Source organism: Lytechinus variegatus, chromosome 8, assembly GCF_018143015.1.
Source record: "Lytechinus variegatus isolate NC3 chromosome 8, Lvar_3.0, whole genome shotgun sequence".
Lineage (NCBI taxonomy): Eukaryota > Metazoa > Echinodermata > Echinoidea > Temnopleuroida > Toxopneustidae > Lytechinus > Lytechinus variegatus.
The window spans coordinates 27,205,661-27,221,029 of record NC_054747.1 but is presented as its reverse complement, the minus strand read 5'-3'; the positions used below and the strand labels follow the sequence as shown (position 1 = coordinate 27,221,029).

General features: G+C 33.8%; 1 protein-coding gene across 1 annotated transcript; it reads right to left on the bottom strand.

Moving 5' to 3' along the window:
- Positions 1 to 2,967: 2,967 nt before the first annotated feature.
- On the bottom strand, positions 2,968 to 14,117 carry LOC121419610 (synaptogenesis protein syg-2-like). Its single transcript, XM_041614067.1, has 11 exons — positions 13,811 to 14,117; positions 12,221 to 12,550; positions 10,426 to 10,761; positions 9,866 to 10,174; positions 9,253 to 9,558; positions 7,963 to 8,256; positions 7,370 to 7,390; positions 6,340 to 6,576; positions 5,571 to 5,723; positions 4,832 to 4,911; positions 2,968 to 3,438 (listed from the first exon to the last, which is right to left on the bottom strand). Exons 1-11 carry the CDS (start codon positions 14,082 to 14,084, stop codon positions 2,968 to 2,970), a joined length of 2,811 nt encoding a protein of 936 aa, XP_041470001.1. The 5' UTR covers positions 14,085 to 14,117.
- Positions 14,118 to 15,369: the final 1,252 nt, after the last annotated feature.

The following is a 15,369-nucleotide window of genomic DNA, read 5'->3' as shown; positions in this document are numbered from 1 at the left end:
CCAAACAAACCCCACAAAACAGGAGCAAAACAAAACAAAAATAATCATAAAGACCTCACCAAGGAAGGATTATCACCTTTCGAAATCGCTTGCCTAAACAGATCTATCTTGATTTAATTGATCAAGCATTCCTCATCTTTAATAATCAAATCTCATGTCCTGATTTAATAGCTTTCATTACGGCACGCCTGTCCCCTCTCTCTCTTACTCTGCATGTCCCCCTCTCTTTTAAATAACTCACCAACTTGCTCATCCACCCTGCTCTTTTATCTATTTCCCGAGTATTTTCCTTATTTACTTTGATTCACCAGTGGACGCTCATCCCCAACTTTATTTCATTAGGGGTATTATTTATTATACTATTCCAATTTCCACTCACCTTTTTTATTTCTGTCCCTATCCAAATAAGGAATCTCTCTACAACGTGAACAAAGTAGGCTTATCATTATAAAACATTTTTGTTCTTGACATGTGTACAAAGGAAACTAATCAATTGAATGAGTCCACACAAAGAAATATTAATAGTTTTACAATGAAACTGAAAATTTTATTAGTGCATTGCAAAGATTTTATATGTTGATGAATGGTAATGCAATCTGTAAAGTCGTACAGGTGATACTTTCCAACAATTGATTTTAACCAAGGATGAATTACTACATTGATACCTCCTTGGCATTGCCTATATTCAAAATACATGTAACTGGTAGAACAGGGGTATCTCAGACATGCCTGATGTAGAAAGGAAAACAATTCATGAAACTGCTACACGTATCCATTGATTTTACCGACTGTTTGTTATAGGCCACTGAAATATTTACAACTTATTGGTTCATTTCATTTTTGTTTTGGTTGTATGTAATGATGCACAGGTCAGCGTATCACCCAGGCAACTGTGAACCAAAAAATACTCGCAATGGATAATCAAGATTTTTTTTCCTCTCTTATTTTGCAATTTGATTTCGGTCACGATGTTCAGAATTATTACCGGTTTAAAAAAAAGTTGATGCAAAGGAAAAAATCACATCTTCATAGACATGACAGAATAATAATAGAAGAGTCACGTGTTTTGCATCCAATGGGAGGAAAAGAATGAATCTGGCACTGTACATGCTTGGAAAAATCAACGATAACTACCACCTACCATTTTCATTGTATGAATTAATGATCAAAATTTAACCAATGGAATGACGCATGGACTGTAAATAGTATGAAGAATCTAAATGTAAAAAATAAGGTGCATTATTTAGCTCACACCATGTGTGCGCATTATAGAGTATATTTTTCATGATCAAGTTTATCGATAATCCAACTTTTTCATAAGATACATCTTTGTCTACCAATGGAATTTCGCACGTGATTTATAATAGTAATGAATCATATAAATGTTAAAACTACCGTGTGTTATTACGATTCTATCATGTCTACACAAAATTAGAGTACATTTGAATTATGATGCTTATTAATAATCAAAATTGTTCATTAAGATTGAGTTATTTTCATTTAAACGTATACTTATCCCGTATATTAGTATGCCTAATTTAACTGGTATAATACAGTGAATGAATAATGACTACGTTAATTAAAAGAAAAATTATTTATGCAGCAGAAATTTATCTACAATTAGATATTGTGAAGTTTAATACAAAACTTATTATTTCCCCTTTGTAGAATATATATACCTAACAAGTTAATACAGTATTGAACTAATGCAATTCATCATAGCTTACTTATTTCTAAATTGCAATAAAATATATGGCAAGTAACGCTTATCCGTGCAGTATCATAGCAATGCAGCATTAATGGTATTTGTAATTGGGTTGATATATTAGAAAAATCACCTTAATATCATCATTATTTAATAGATGCAGTTCACAACGGTATCTCTTCTAGATTAATATGAGTTTCATTAGATAGCAACAATTACTGTAATAACCGTATTTATTTATTTATAGATATATGCATATGATATTTTACAACTTTATTTCGTGTTGAAACATTTTTTTTTGTTCATTAAGAAACCTTTGGTAAATTAAATCGTTGGTGTTTTGGTAGAAGAAACACCAAAGACATCATACAACATCACTCTAAGTCTTAATTTAGAAACGCCATAGTCATGGTAACATAATCCGTGATTAATTATATTGCATATGTTCTAATTCAAAATTTATATCAAAATGATTCAAATAAAAACATCGATGACATATTACAAAAAAATCAGTAGCAGAGTAGATACATGTTTGGAATTCGTCTGTTAATTAGACAATATATATTTTGGTGCTTCAGTAAATATGTACATGTTTAAACATGTGCAACAACAAAATACATATTTATACTCTGCATGATTCAATTTACGCTTAGGTGAAGACGTTCAATCGATGGATTTATGTACAGAAAGCATGTGTTAAATAAATGACACAATGCCATAATATTTGTTTCCTTCTTATCAGGAAAAGCGTAGAAAACGTATTTGTCACTGGAAAATATACGATTGATATGGATTGTTCTTCATCATTAATTTAATATAGTTACATGACATGCATATGATTCATACGTGTAAAAAAGTGTTTAAGTGTTTAATCAGACAAATACTACATGTAGTTCCTAAAGATAAAATATGAAGCATCAAATTTGAGGATGGTACTTGAATCAAATGTGCATATATAGATGAAGGAATTGAATCAAGCAAACGGATGGAATATACTGAACTTCTGAATTGAATATTACAAAACTTTGCCACCAATACAAACTGAACTAAATGTATGTATTGTGTCTCTTTTGGAGCATTAAAGGGATTTCTAGATCCACTACAAATTGTCCTTTCTCTATCGTTTTAGGCATGGCTTATTTTCAATTTTAACTTGAGTTCCTACTTTCAATTTGAGGAAATCTTAGGTGATTAACGATTTTTTTTTCTCACGAAAGAACAAAATATCCCTGGTTTCATGAGTGGCAAATTCATATAATTTATCATGTGTTGGCATACACAACTTCTTCTTCATCCGGTGTGTCATCTTCCACGGAAGACACACCGAGAGAAGTTGACGGCATCTGCATAGGTTTCATGTCCATATAGATGTGAGTCGTAGTCTCATCTCCATCTCCTCCCGTGTAAAGATGGTTGATGGACTGATGGCCATCAGACTCACTCTCAAGTACCATACCGTCGGTATTCATATAATGACTTTCAGAACCCTTTGGAGAAGAGCTAGGGCTTACGTAGTCATGGTTTGGTCTGTGTCCGTCTTTACTGTCTGCATCCATATATGCGGTATTAGAAACATTGGGAGTATCATAGTCATGATCTCCCCTGCCGTCGGAGGTTGCTACGGCGGTTGATGTAGGATTGGTCGGCTTTAGGTCCATGTAGTAGCTCGTACCTGGCCCCGAGGAGTGCGATGGTCTGTCCTTTGCGAGTTCAGTATAGATTCCTTGTCCCTCCTGTGATAACAAAATAAATGGGATGTTATGGACAGATCGAGACTATCTCCTAGTAATGGTCTAGTTACCCCCAATGTTCACTTAGGCCATATTTTATGGGGTATTAAATAGTTGTCATCTCATTTACTACGACTCTAATCTACAGGCAAATTTTCATCCCCTCCTCAGAAAAAAAATGCACACACACACATATATATTTATATAAATATATACATATATATATTTATAGATATATACATATATAAAGGAAGAGGGACTTTTTCACAACGTGTGTGGCAGCGCGTCATATTCTATGTAGGCATAAAATAATCCTGGCATGGGCGTTAGACTACGTCATTTCTTTGTCTTTGTCTTTCTTCGCAGTTTAAGTTACCAAATCCTTTTCTATTGTACTTAATCATCTTGTTTAATTCATTACCTACTCTTTATTTTGATAAGTTATTGTAATCCTTCTTTACCTTTTGTTACTATTTATTTATTTTGTTGTTATTACGATTTTATTTGTATGGTTTTGTTCTAAAGCTAGCATTAAATTAAATGAGATACCTTTGAAAGCTACGTCTAGCATCCATGTCTTGATTCTTATATATATATATATATCTCTCTCTCTCTCTCTCTATATATATATATATACATACATATATATATACTATATGTTGTGAAAGGAGGATATGTGATTATATGATTATGCACTATTGATAAAAATAAAATAGTTTGGTAAATCAAGTTTGTCAGGAGCATTTCAGAATCTTAACAAAGGTTCAAAAATACTGAGCACAATAACAAATTACCACACAATGTAAAAAAGGCACAAAAAATTATGAGCACTTGACGAAGTATCCACATGATAAAAAAGGGTACTTAAAAAACAATTGGGAATACACTGAGGATGGTCACAATTTCATCACTCCCGAGTAATATTTTACTACAGACTAAGCTCTCTTTGTATTCTTGTTTTTTTTTTGTATTCAATGTCTGGGCATTTGTACAAACCATGTTATATCGGGAACGTAAAAAGCATTCTTAAAATACATCTTAATTGGAATGTTTGTATAAAGATGTGAAGGACGTAATCGAAAAACCAATAAATTGCTTAGATATCTATTGTGCCGATAACTATATTGTCCAATGGATTTTTAACGATACTAAATAAGTAAACAAAAACATAATACGAAACAAGGAGAAAAAAATCATACTGATATCAATACACTGTTTACACCTATGTATGCAAGTACATTAACATTATTATAATAAACTAAAAGTTGAACCATTTTCATATTCTTAATTTCCACTTTATATGACTTTTTTACCTAGAAAAAATACCTAATAATGAAGACATTATTCAGTATTATGTTTATAAAAATACAAGGAGATAATAAGGAACATACATTACTGTCTTGATGTTGAGTTGCATTTTGGTTGGCTGTAATGGAATGCATAAAAATCCAGGATATGAAATCGTCAGCTCAATAACTAAATGATTAAACAATTGAAAAAAGGTTTATTACATGGTCAGATACATGTTCTATTCGCCTGAATCTTGAATCTCGACTGCATTTAAAACTCTGATGAACAGTTTGTAATCCAAAATTACCACACAACTAACATATTTTATTGATATTAAGATTTTACTTGTTCCTTTCTAAAAAAAAATAAGAATGATATACAGAGCACATACAAACAATACGTTAAAACATAACCATGCACTCATTCTTATCGTTTTGAGAAAAAAACTGAAAAACACCACTTTTCAATTTATCATCAAACACGTCGTTCATGTCGGTTATTAACTAAGAATGGCTGTTGTCTATATTATATTTTCTATGTATTAAAAGGTGGTTGTTCTTCTTACTTATTTTATTACATGAAAATTTCGTTACGTCATGGATTTGTGGACATTAACATTCCGAAAGATGCTGGAATCACAAGAAAGAAAAAAAAATACAATAACATACAAACAAACTGATATTGAGTGTTAAATCAAATAGTGAAATGAATGACAAGTTTGGAAGAAAAAAATATTGTCACTATAAATCGAGATTTGGGATGATAACTTTGGAAATGGACATATTTATTTTTAATACTTTAGTGATGAATATTGGTAGGGGTAAATCATTTTCTCTGAAACATACCTTTTTTCCGTTTGGTACAGCACATCAATCCATAAAAGTACGTGAGACCAAGTGAGATTACTATGATGACGCTGATTGAAGCAATCACACCAATAGCAATTATCATGTAAGGAGTTCCTTGATCACTTGATGGAACTGTCGGACCAGGTTGATCTAGGATGAGAGGGTAAAACCCCGACCAATGAGATATTGTGAATACATCATCATGTTATAACCATTTCAAGAATCAATGTAATATTAGTATGCATGATGGTCCCATATTTCATGAGCTTGAAATACTCTAGTTTATTAAAATGATAGGTGCAGTTATTGCTTGTTTAAGAGAACAAATTAATTGGAGCGTTTATGTATCAGGTCATTCTTATGAGCCGCAGACAATTTATCCCACGCACTGTGTCGCCATAAAAAAAGCTCTCACACATGATGAAAACTGTATGTAACTCACTCAACACTCACGCTCGCAATTGATCGACCCTCACACACACCGGCCCAAACATTTTATACATACCTCAATCCGTGTACACAGTGAGACATTTGCTTATTCATTCCCTCACATTTTGCACATCGCAAAATGTAATTATTAATTGAATTTCATTTTCATTTAAATATTATGCAGCCATTTATTCAGCTCTCTTTCGCTTTTAGATTTACTGCTGAATAATAGCCATTTAACCATAAATTAGGGTTCTGTTTGTTTTTATTTTTTTTCTGTAATAAAAATCCCAATACTGAAAGAGACAAACGATGGAGACTAAATACAAATGGTTACCTATATATATATTAGCTGGTTCACTGCATAACCCTCTTCCGTAGGTCACAACAACATCATCAACCGCGTCAACGCTGACCTCTTTAATGCCTTTCGTGGGGTAAATGCACTTTGATTTATCCAGGAGAGCACAGCTCTCATTGGAGGACTTCAAAACAAAACAAACTTCACCCAACGACTGATTTGCTTTCTGTATATGAAGTACTTGTCCCACCCCGACTCGAGTAATGCTTACGCCTGTAAAATGAAGATGAATGAAAAAAATAGTAATACTTGTACCTCACAAACACCTGAACACGAAATATCAAATTTACTGTATATTTCTAGACACATTTCGAGAGATTAAATATTGGTTAATATAATTACACTTTAGTCATAAAAAAGAAGAAAAAAGAACACTATACTTTTTTTAGCTACATTCACAAAGAATAAATGAATAAGATCCAACCCGTGATACAATTTCAATTGAGTTATAATGTTTGGGAGATTTTACTATAAGAGGGAACAAACGTCTATTTCTTCCAAGCTATATGAAAGAAATACCCACCAAAATACATTAAAAAAGTCAAACTTTTTAGTGCATTGAATGTACTATGATAAACGATGTTTACTATTTGCCTATTCGTTACCCTTTTACTCTCCTTGTGAAATCATGAATATTTTTTTATCAAGCAGGAAGAGAATCATCAATTATTACAGAAATGTCAAAAATATTACAACTGTCAACTTATCGTTTTTAAGTTTTCATAGAAAGTTTTTTTTTAATTAAATATTTATAAAGTGTCTTTCATATTAAAAAAAACATTCCAAATATTCCCCCAATCAATACATGTACATTCGTTTAGTAGTAAGTTTCTTTAATATTACAGACTAGCAGGGTTTTCCAAGTTATTAATTCAGGATGGATTTGCAACATCCATGTAGCGTGTTGTAGTGATGGCTATCCTCGTCAATACATGTATGCATAGAAAGTGAATGTTGTAATGAGAGAAGGAAAAAGAGGAGAGAAAATGTAAAGCCTTATTCTTACCATAGTTCTCTGGCTGCAGTGCTGTATGCCCAACAAGGAAGCACATTTGAGAAAAACAAACAGAAATATGATTCAATGACATTTCATAAGTGGTCCTTTATCTCGAGCGAGAAATTGTGGTTTGTGAAGTTTCGATTTAAATGCAAGCAAATATAATAATATTAAGTGGTTAAGCATTTTCATAAACTGAAACTATGTCTTGATCACGATCATTAATTAAACTTTGAATAGAAGTTTACATGATAAATTGCACGTGGCAAAAAAATGTCAGGACTATGTTCATGTTTACTCAAACCTTATATTCTACACTAGATACTCTAATTTATTCTGGAAGCCTTGTGTAAAGAAGAAGATATCCTTCTGATTATAGTATTTAAGATAAGAAACAAACTTAAAGAATGAAAGTCATGACACAAATCCATTGTTCCACTGTAACAGAAAATATATACATGTATATGTTATCTCGAATTCAATAGGAAGATCTTTGTTTTCTGTGTGTTCATTGATAAAATGTTTATTATCTTTGGTAGAGAAGATGTTAAGTTAACATTTTGTTTTGTTAATTTTACTCTCATAGCTTGAATTGAACATACGAGCTGTTGAAGCCATTGCAGTCACAGTGCTACTGTTCCCTGCTCTGTTCTCTGCCCACAGTGCCAACCGGTACCATGTGAACGCTTTCAGTCCATCCAGTGTAAAGGGTGGTTGTGTCAGGTTGGTGATAACACCACATTCTTCCTCCTTCGCCGCTGTGTTGTTTGGACAGTATTCCAGATTGAACGTCTGTTGATACCCACCATCGAACACTGGTTGCCAGGCAACAAAGAGAGTTGAAGATGTCGTCTGGTTTTTGTCGACGATGAGCCGAGAAGGTGGATCTGGGATGGCTGTATGGATTTACAAAGAATTGATGTTAAGGGTTGTGGGACAATAATAGTGTAAAACAATCATCAACTTCGCGATGGAAGTACAGCCATATCACATTTAGGTTACAAAGGATATATTCCTCTAGGGCATTTGATGGAAGAGAGAATCAATAATGAAAATGCGCATCGGTCTGATATCAATAGATTTACCAGAATATAAAAAGACCATCGTCTCGCTATCGTTCCCAATCGTCGTCTCAGCAAAACATGTATAGTTGCCATCGTCTTCTGACGAAATATTAGAAATGATCAGAACACTAGTAGTCAAGGTCTCTTCTTGTGATGGACTTTGGTGGATCTGATGACGGGTGCTGTTGTTGAGTTCTGTACCATTCCAGCGCCAGGATATCGAGGCTGTTGGTCTACTATCTGATCTACAAGTGAGGATGCCATTACCGCTCTTATGATCATTGAATAATCGATAGAGACTTTTACAAGGGCCTTTTTACTCGGGACGCCAACAGGCCGCTCACTACTGAACCTTAGTCCAACACGTCCCACTCTTGCTTTTTAAGTAATACTTGATTTTTTTATACTTAATTCGGCTTACCAGGTTTTGTTCAATAGCATGCCAAAGCGAAAGTTATTGCGATCGTACATACTGCTTATATTGACCCAGTAGGCCTAAATGAAGTGGATAATTGCATCGATTAAATTGTGTTTAGCTTCCGTTTGTTATATTGGGTATACTTAATGATGTCATTACCTGCCTGACTTTCTTTTATTTTTCTGCATATGTTTCATTCTTGAACGTTAATTTATATTTTGCCTTTTTTAATTTTCTATGTAAACTTGTGGTTTTATTTGGAATTTTCGGAGAATTAATGAAAAAGTAATAAATGAATCGATAGTCATTTATGAACTATTGTGAATTATAATTCTGCAAATATTCCTCACATCTGCACATTGAAATTCTCATCGAAACGAGCTGGAAATAATGAATTCTTGTCAACTCACACAAGTTTAAAATGAGAGCATCACTGTCGCTACCAAGTGGTGTCGTGGCCTCACATAAATACTCTCCTTCATTGAACTCTTTTGGATTCGTTATCATCAGTGTGCTTGTTCTAAGTGTTTCTCTTTCTGGTAGGTCAATTTGATTGATTGTGACACCGGAAGTATTCTCCACTCTGGATCCATTGAAAACCCAGTGGATGAAATATGCCTTTGGTCTCGCATCTACCCGACAGGAGAATAGTACAGTAATGTTGCCATCATCTGATGATGATCGGCGAATCGATAGGTCCACGATGGTTGGAGGATCTGCATATTAAATGAAAGAATTGAAATACATGTAGTGCATAAAATGGGCTCGAATGAAGACAAAGGATCAAAGCTTCATAGTACTATCCTGAAAAAAAATTAAACCCGTGAAAAAAAACATCTTACTATACTCGTCATATAGGCAGTTAAGACCTAGAATACTGTATAATGAAGTTTCTAAACATGCTAAAGAGAGCATCCCAGCAATTGATGTTGCTTTGACATGTGTGACAACTGGAACTGAAAATTTCTTACCAACTTGTACCTGATTAAATTGATTATTGTCGAAAAGATAAAACCAACTTACATGTGATGGTGATCTTAATCCGTGTGCTCCTCGACCATCCATCCGGGGTTTCAAGATGATGTACCCGGCAGGTAAGATATCGGCCATGGTCTTTCTTATTAGGAATGAAAGTAAGCTCGCTTCGTGCCATAACTCTATGGTTGTCATTTGTGAGCTCTTCTGTCCCTGATTCGTTTGTCAGATCAGTCGCTCCCAGATTCCATTGAAATACAGGAGCTGGATACCCGTTGTTTGCGATGCAAGTGACTGAAGTGGGGATCCCGCCTGGTAGGCTTGTAATATTGAGTATTTCTGGAGGGTCTGGTGGACCTTTAGAAGAAAAGAAAATATGGTAGTGACGAATATGATGGTTAACATCACCGTCTAATTTGTTAACTTTGATATCACAAGTGCATTTGAATTAAAGCTGATGGCGTTTATCTATCTTTTTTATATTGATGATAATGATAATGCTAACATTTTCACAGCGTCTTATGCTAAAGATGTCTCACGCTGGACACTAAAATTGAAGAGTTGTTGACATTTACATTCGAAAAATAAAATAACTTTAATAAACTCACCATAAACAACGATTCTCACTTGTTCATGAATCTGCCATTCCCCGGCAGGTGTCGAACATCTCAGAAATTTGAAATGATCCCTTCTTTGGGGTGTTATCCGCAAACTACTCTCTCCATCAGTTAATCTGTTGTCAATGTTGTTTGGTCTACTGGTAAATGTGATACCAACAGAAAACGTTGTAGGTCCAAGTTCCCAGGAGAGTGCAACAGGAGGACGAGATTCAAAATACTGACAGGAAATGATTACTGGAACATTTTCAAAAACGATGAGAGTGTTCGTTCCAGTTTGGTTTGTTATGGTTTGCGAAGATGTAAGCTGTAACTTTCTTGGCAGGACTATGAAGCAAAATATTGGAAAGCTAAAACAGTATTTCCTTCATAAATCAATATTATAGCAGCACTGATAACAGTGAAAAAAAAAACAATCCCAGAAATGCCATGATTGATAAAGTGAGAATGCGCTTAGACCCGTCTCGTATCTAGAGTTACTTCTTATTCCTATTTCACAAACAAATAGAAGAGTATTGTTTAAGATCCAATCGTTACTTGGGACAAAATCTATATGATTACTTTCAAATGTACCTTTTCAACAAAGCTTAGATATTCTCAATACAAAATTTTTCATAATTTTCTTGGTGTTAACAAGTACTTGAAAACTGTTGGTATATCACATTCTGATTTATGTTCCTTTTTTCAGCACACACGGAAACTATTGCTCATTTATTTTGGGAATGTCCCCTTACTCGTCGATTTTTAGATGATTTTGAAAAATACACTCTTAAAAGTAAAATAAAATTATCTTTCAATGACTTTGTAGTTGGCATACTTGCTGGAAATTCTTCTTTTAATCTTGATATTTTATATGCCAAATATTATATCTTTTCAACTAAGTGTTTAAAGGAAACTTATCATTCTCATCATTTCAAAAGAAATTAAAGTATCAGCATGATAAAGAACGAACTATGCACATGCAACAAAATAAGTTTATTGTATATCTTGATGAATCGAGGCACATCGAGCTTATTTAAATTATGTATTGTGTATATGTATGATACTGAATTTGATGTATCACATACATTTTGCATTTGTTTATATGCGTTGTGGAGAAAAAAAAAAATTTCTTTGAAAAAGAAAAAAAGAAATCTAGAGTTACTTGTACAAAGAATAAAACATTTTTCAGTTCTGTTACACATGTAAGATAAACTTATATCGATGTAATTGAGAATACCGAAATGATGGGAGTGTTTGAATATACTTTGTGTGCCTATTCTAAAGAAAAAATATTTGATGCTTGTTGTACAGACATCTTTAGTGAACATGTTTTGGAAGTACATATAAAGATCTACAGGACTTCTCATTGGCTTATTCATTCTTATAAAACCCGTCCTTTTGCTTGCCAATCTTAAGGGTGTATCAAGTTTATGCTAAGCCCTATCTCAAGCTTGCGCACCAAGTCGGTTGTGAAAAAATAGGAATATGTTGGCGAGGATATACTTTATATTGTAATGTCTCCGAAGAAGGGAAAGCCGGAAAACATTTCAAATATGATTACCTAAATTTCTTGTTCAATCATCGCAAAATGTAAGAATATGAATGGAATAGTGTTTGAATATAATTCTTTTTTTAGATAGTAGATAATTATATATCGTCATAAAAGACAGAATTGGATTAATGCAATTTAATACGGAAAAATAACGATACATTTAATGTAGAGACGAAAGACAAGGAATAGAATGTCGTTAAAGTAAGGTGATGGAGTTTCTTGTAATTAATGAAACATAGAAATATGTACTACCTTGAATGTAAAGAGAGAAGGTTGACTGAAGTACATTTTGGAGATCACGATGAAATGCCTGACAACGAAGTAATTTGTTATGATCATCTTTAGAAGGAGTAATGGTTGCTACCCTTTGAGATACGTAGCTTTGGCCTTGAACAACATTGATTTGATCCATGACCTGGATACGTTCAACATCGGTGTTCCATTCAATAAGAGCCGGCGGACGTGCCTCACTCACTGTGCATGTGACGTTGAGCTGTTCGCTGGCTGTCATCAAAACGGTTTGGTTGTCTTGATATTCGACTTGATTCAGACTATCGACGATGATGACCGCATTTGGTGATACTAGATATCATTTGGGGGAGAGGGAAGTAATATTCATTGACTCTAATTTATATCGATCTATAAGAATGTTTTACTTAATGATTTCTTATATCTCAAACTCTTTACTTCCGAGTTCTGTCTTACACACACTGTTAGAAAATTTCTCCTTAAAAAAACGAATTCCTGCAGCAGAGTCTCGAGAACACCTGTAATCTTACTGCACTTTGTAACATTACATGCATTCGTGTAAAATTACATTGAAAAGGGGTATTTGGTGTATGCAACCTAACAAATCTGTTGTAATAAAACGGCTTCCCCTTTTTAAAACAGACCTGTTCTGTAAAATTGTATTAAAAAAAATTGATTTTTTTCCCTGTTTAACAATTTACATAATTATTGGGTTACTTCTGTCTGTAAAATCTATTTTTCCTTCTGTAATTTTTTTTATTTTTTCTAACAGTGTAGAGTTGCGATTGATCCGATCATTCCAACTATGGGCAGCCAAAAACGTCAACATCTAAAATACAAATGTTTTAAGATATTTTATAGATACGATGTATATTCATACATTCATCATTCTATTGTATTCGTTTTGTATGGATGTTGTGAATATCTCAAAAAATATGGTATTCATGGATTCAAGTTGAGATTGATTCGATCAATCGTAACTCTTTGTAAGACGGGGTCCTGGTAATTGTAAAGGATAAAGAAATTACAATGTGCTTCTCTTGCTTGTCACGACAAACAATGCTGGAACATATCCTTTTTTCTCAATTATATGACTTGTGTTACAAGGTTTTCTGCTTATTTCCCTATCTTCCTTGCATTTATATCCTTCCCATGCCAACCCTTACCCCATTCCGTACCAACTTGAACGTTGTAACTTATAACATGTATGAATACCGTTAGTCCCACTACATTTTTTAAAGGCACATTCTGACTTCCATTGACAGGATGTAACGATATGGTTGAATTAGATTATTTGAATTTTAATTTATTTGATTATTCATGATCATGGGACATTCATCTTTTTTGGAATTATCTAGAATGGCGATTTTTTTTTCAAAGTAAAGGCGCCGAAGGAATTAAATCAACCACGTTTTGCAAGTATAGTCACAATCTGTGACTGATTCCTTACGAATACAGTTATTCTGAAGAGGAAAAGACGCGTATTGTCCCAATATCGATATTTATCTACAACAGTGGATTGTTTGTAATGGGAAATTCAATGCTACAACTAAAACTTTCCATTTTACCAAATACAACACTCCATTTTCTTACCTGCATTTAGAACTGTTAATGTCGTATTAGATGAAAGGGCTGTCGTCAAAGTTAATACGATACAATTATATTGTCCATTGTCAAATGTAGTCAAATTGAATATAGTAAGCGATGAGCTGTGGTCATCTACCGTGAAAATGTACTTTGTTGGATTAAGCACAACAGGTTGACACTGTTTCGTAGTGGTGTTGCAGTGTTCATACGCAACGAAAGTTTCCTCACGTTTCCATCTTACTCTCTTATCACCATGTAGAGACGAGAAGATGCACATCATTGTGAAGTTTTCACCGATAACAGGCTGCGCAGGTCAGAAGTTGTTTGACTCGCATGAATATTACTAGGCCTGTAGCAAAAGAATAACAATGGGAGAAGAGTGGTGAGAAAACAGTGTTCCCCTGTAACCAGGAACGGTCTGAAAGATTTTCCCTCAAAAGTATGATTTTAAGTACTTAGGGTAGCAGAACTGACAAAAAAATCGTGTTTCCTTATTCCATTTATTTGGTTACTTATAATCTGCAAACTCTATCTAATTTCTTATCTTGTTCGAGCATTATATTACAAAATAATGGGCCTAAGCGTGAAGGCATACCGCATAAATATTGTATCAAATTATTTGAGAAAATTTACTCTTATAATGAATATATTTGCATGACATTTCCCCCTTAAATTGGTGATTATGACATGTTATTTTCCCCCATTGTTTTTAATCACACGGTATAATAGCAACATGTTGTGGCTACGTTATTCCTAATATGGAGTACCGAAGTGATGACGTCACAAAACTTTTTTTTTGTATTTCAGCGTTTTTTTACCATTTTGGTAGAGCATGATACCCCCCACAAATTTGGTTCGAATCGGTTCATGGGGGGGGGGCTTAAATATGACCTCATGAATATATAATTAGCCCCACTGAAGTCAGTGTATTGTTGGCCTGGTTTCTAACTTTTTGTTTAGGCCAATAGTACATTGACTTCAATGGGGCTAATTATGTATTCATGAGGCATGAGGTCATATCTTGGGGCCCCCATTTACCAATTTCCACCAAATTTGGGTTATCAGGGTTTTGCATCATGCACTCCAAAAAAAATGGTTAAAAATGCCAAAATGGACAAAGGAAAAATTAATGACGTCACAATTCGGCACTGTATTTCAAAAAACAAAGGCTATGTTAGAAAAAACGAAACCGTAATTAAAGAAAGTTTTTGCTATCATAATCAACAATTTTCTTCATGGATGTACATCAATGAAAAGATATGATTCACATCTTTCATATATAAAGCCCATATCGATGTTCATAATGTACTCATGACAGAGTGAGAATAAAGGAGATTGGTGCTACCAAATTTCCATTTGCATGAGGAAATTGGAATTTGATCCATTCCGAAAAAAAGTTCTTAACTTGAAATATTGAATTTTCCTCTTTCATTAGGGATCTTGTGGGTAAAATGTGATTGAAGAATAAATCGAGACAAATTTGAATAAAAACATGCTTGAGTTCTACGTATTCACTGGATCGATTGACTGACCAATTTGTCGAATGATATTAAAACAACTGTTTG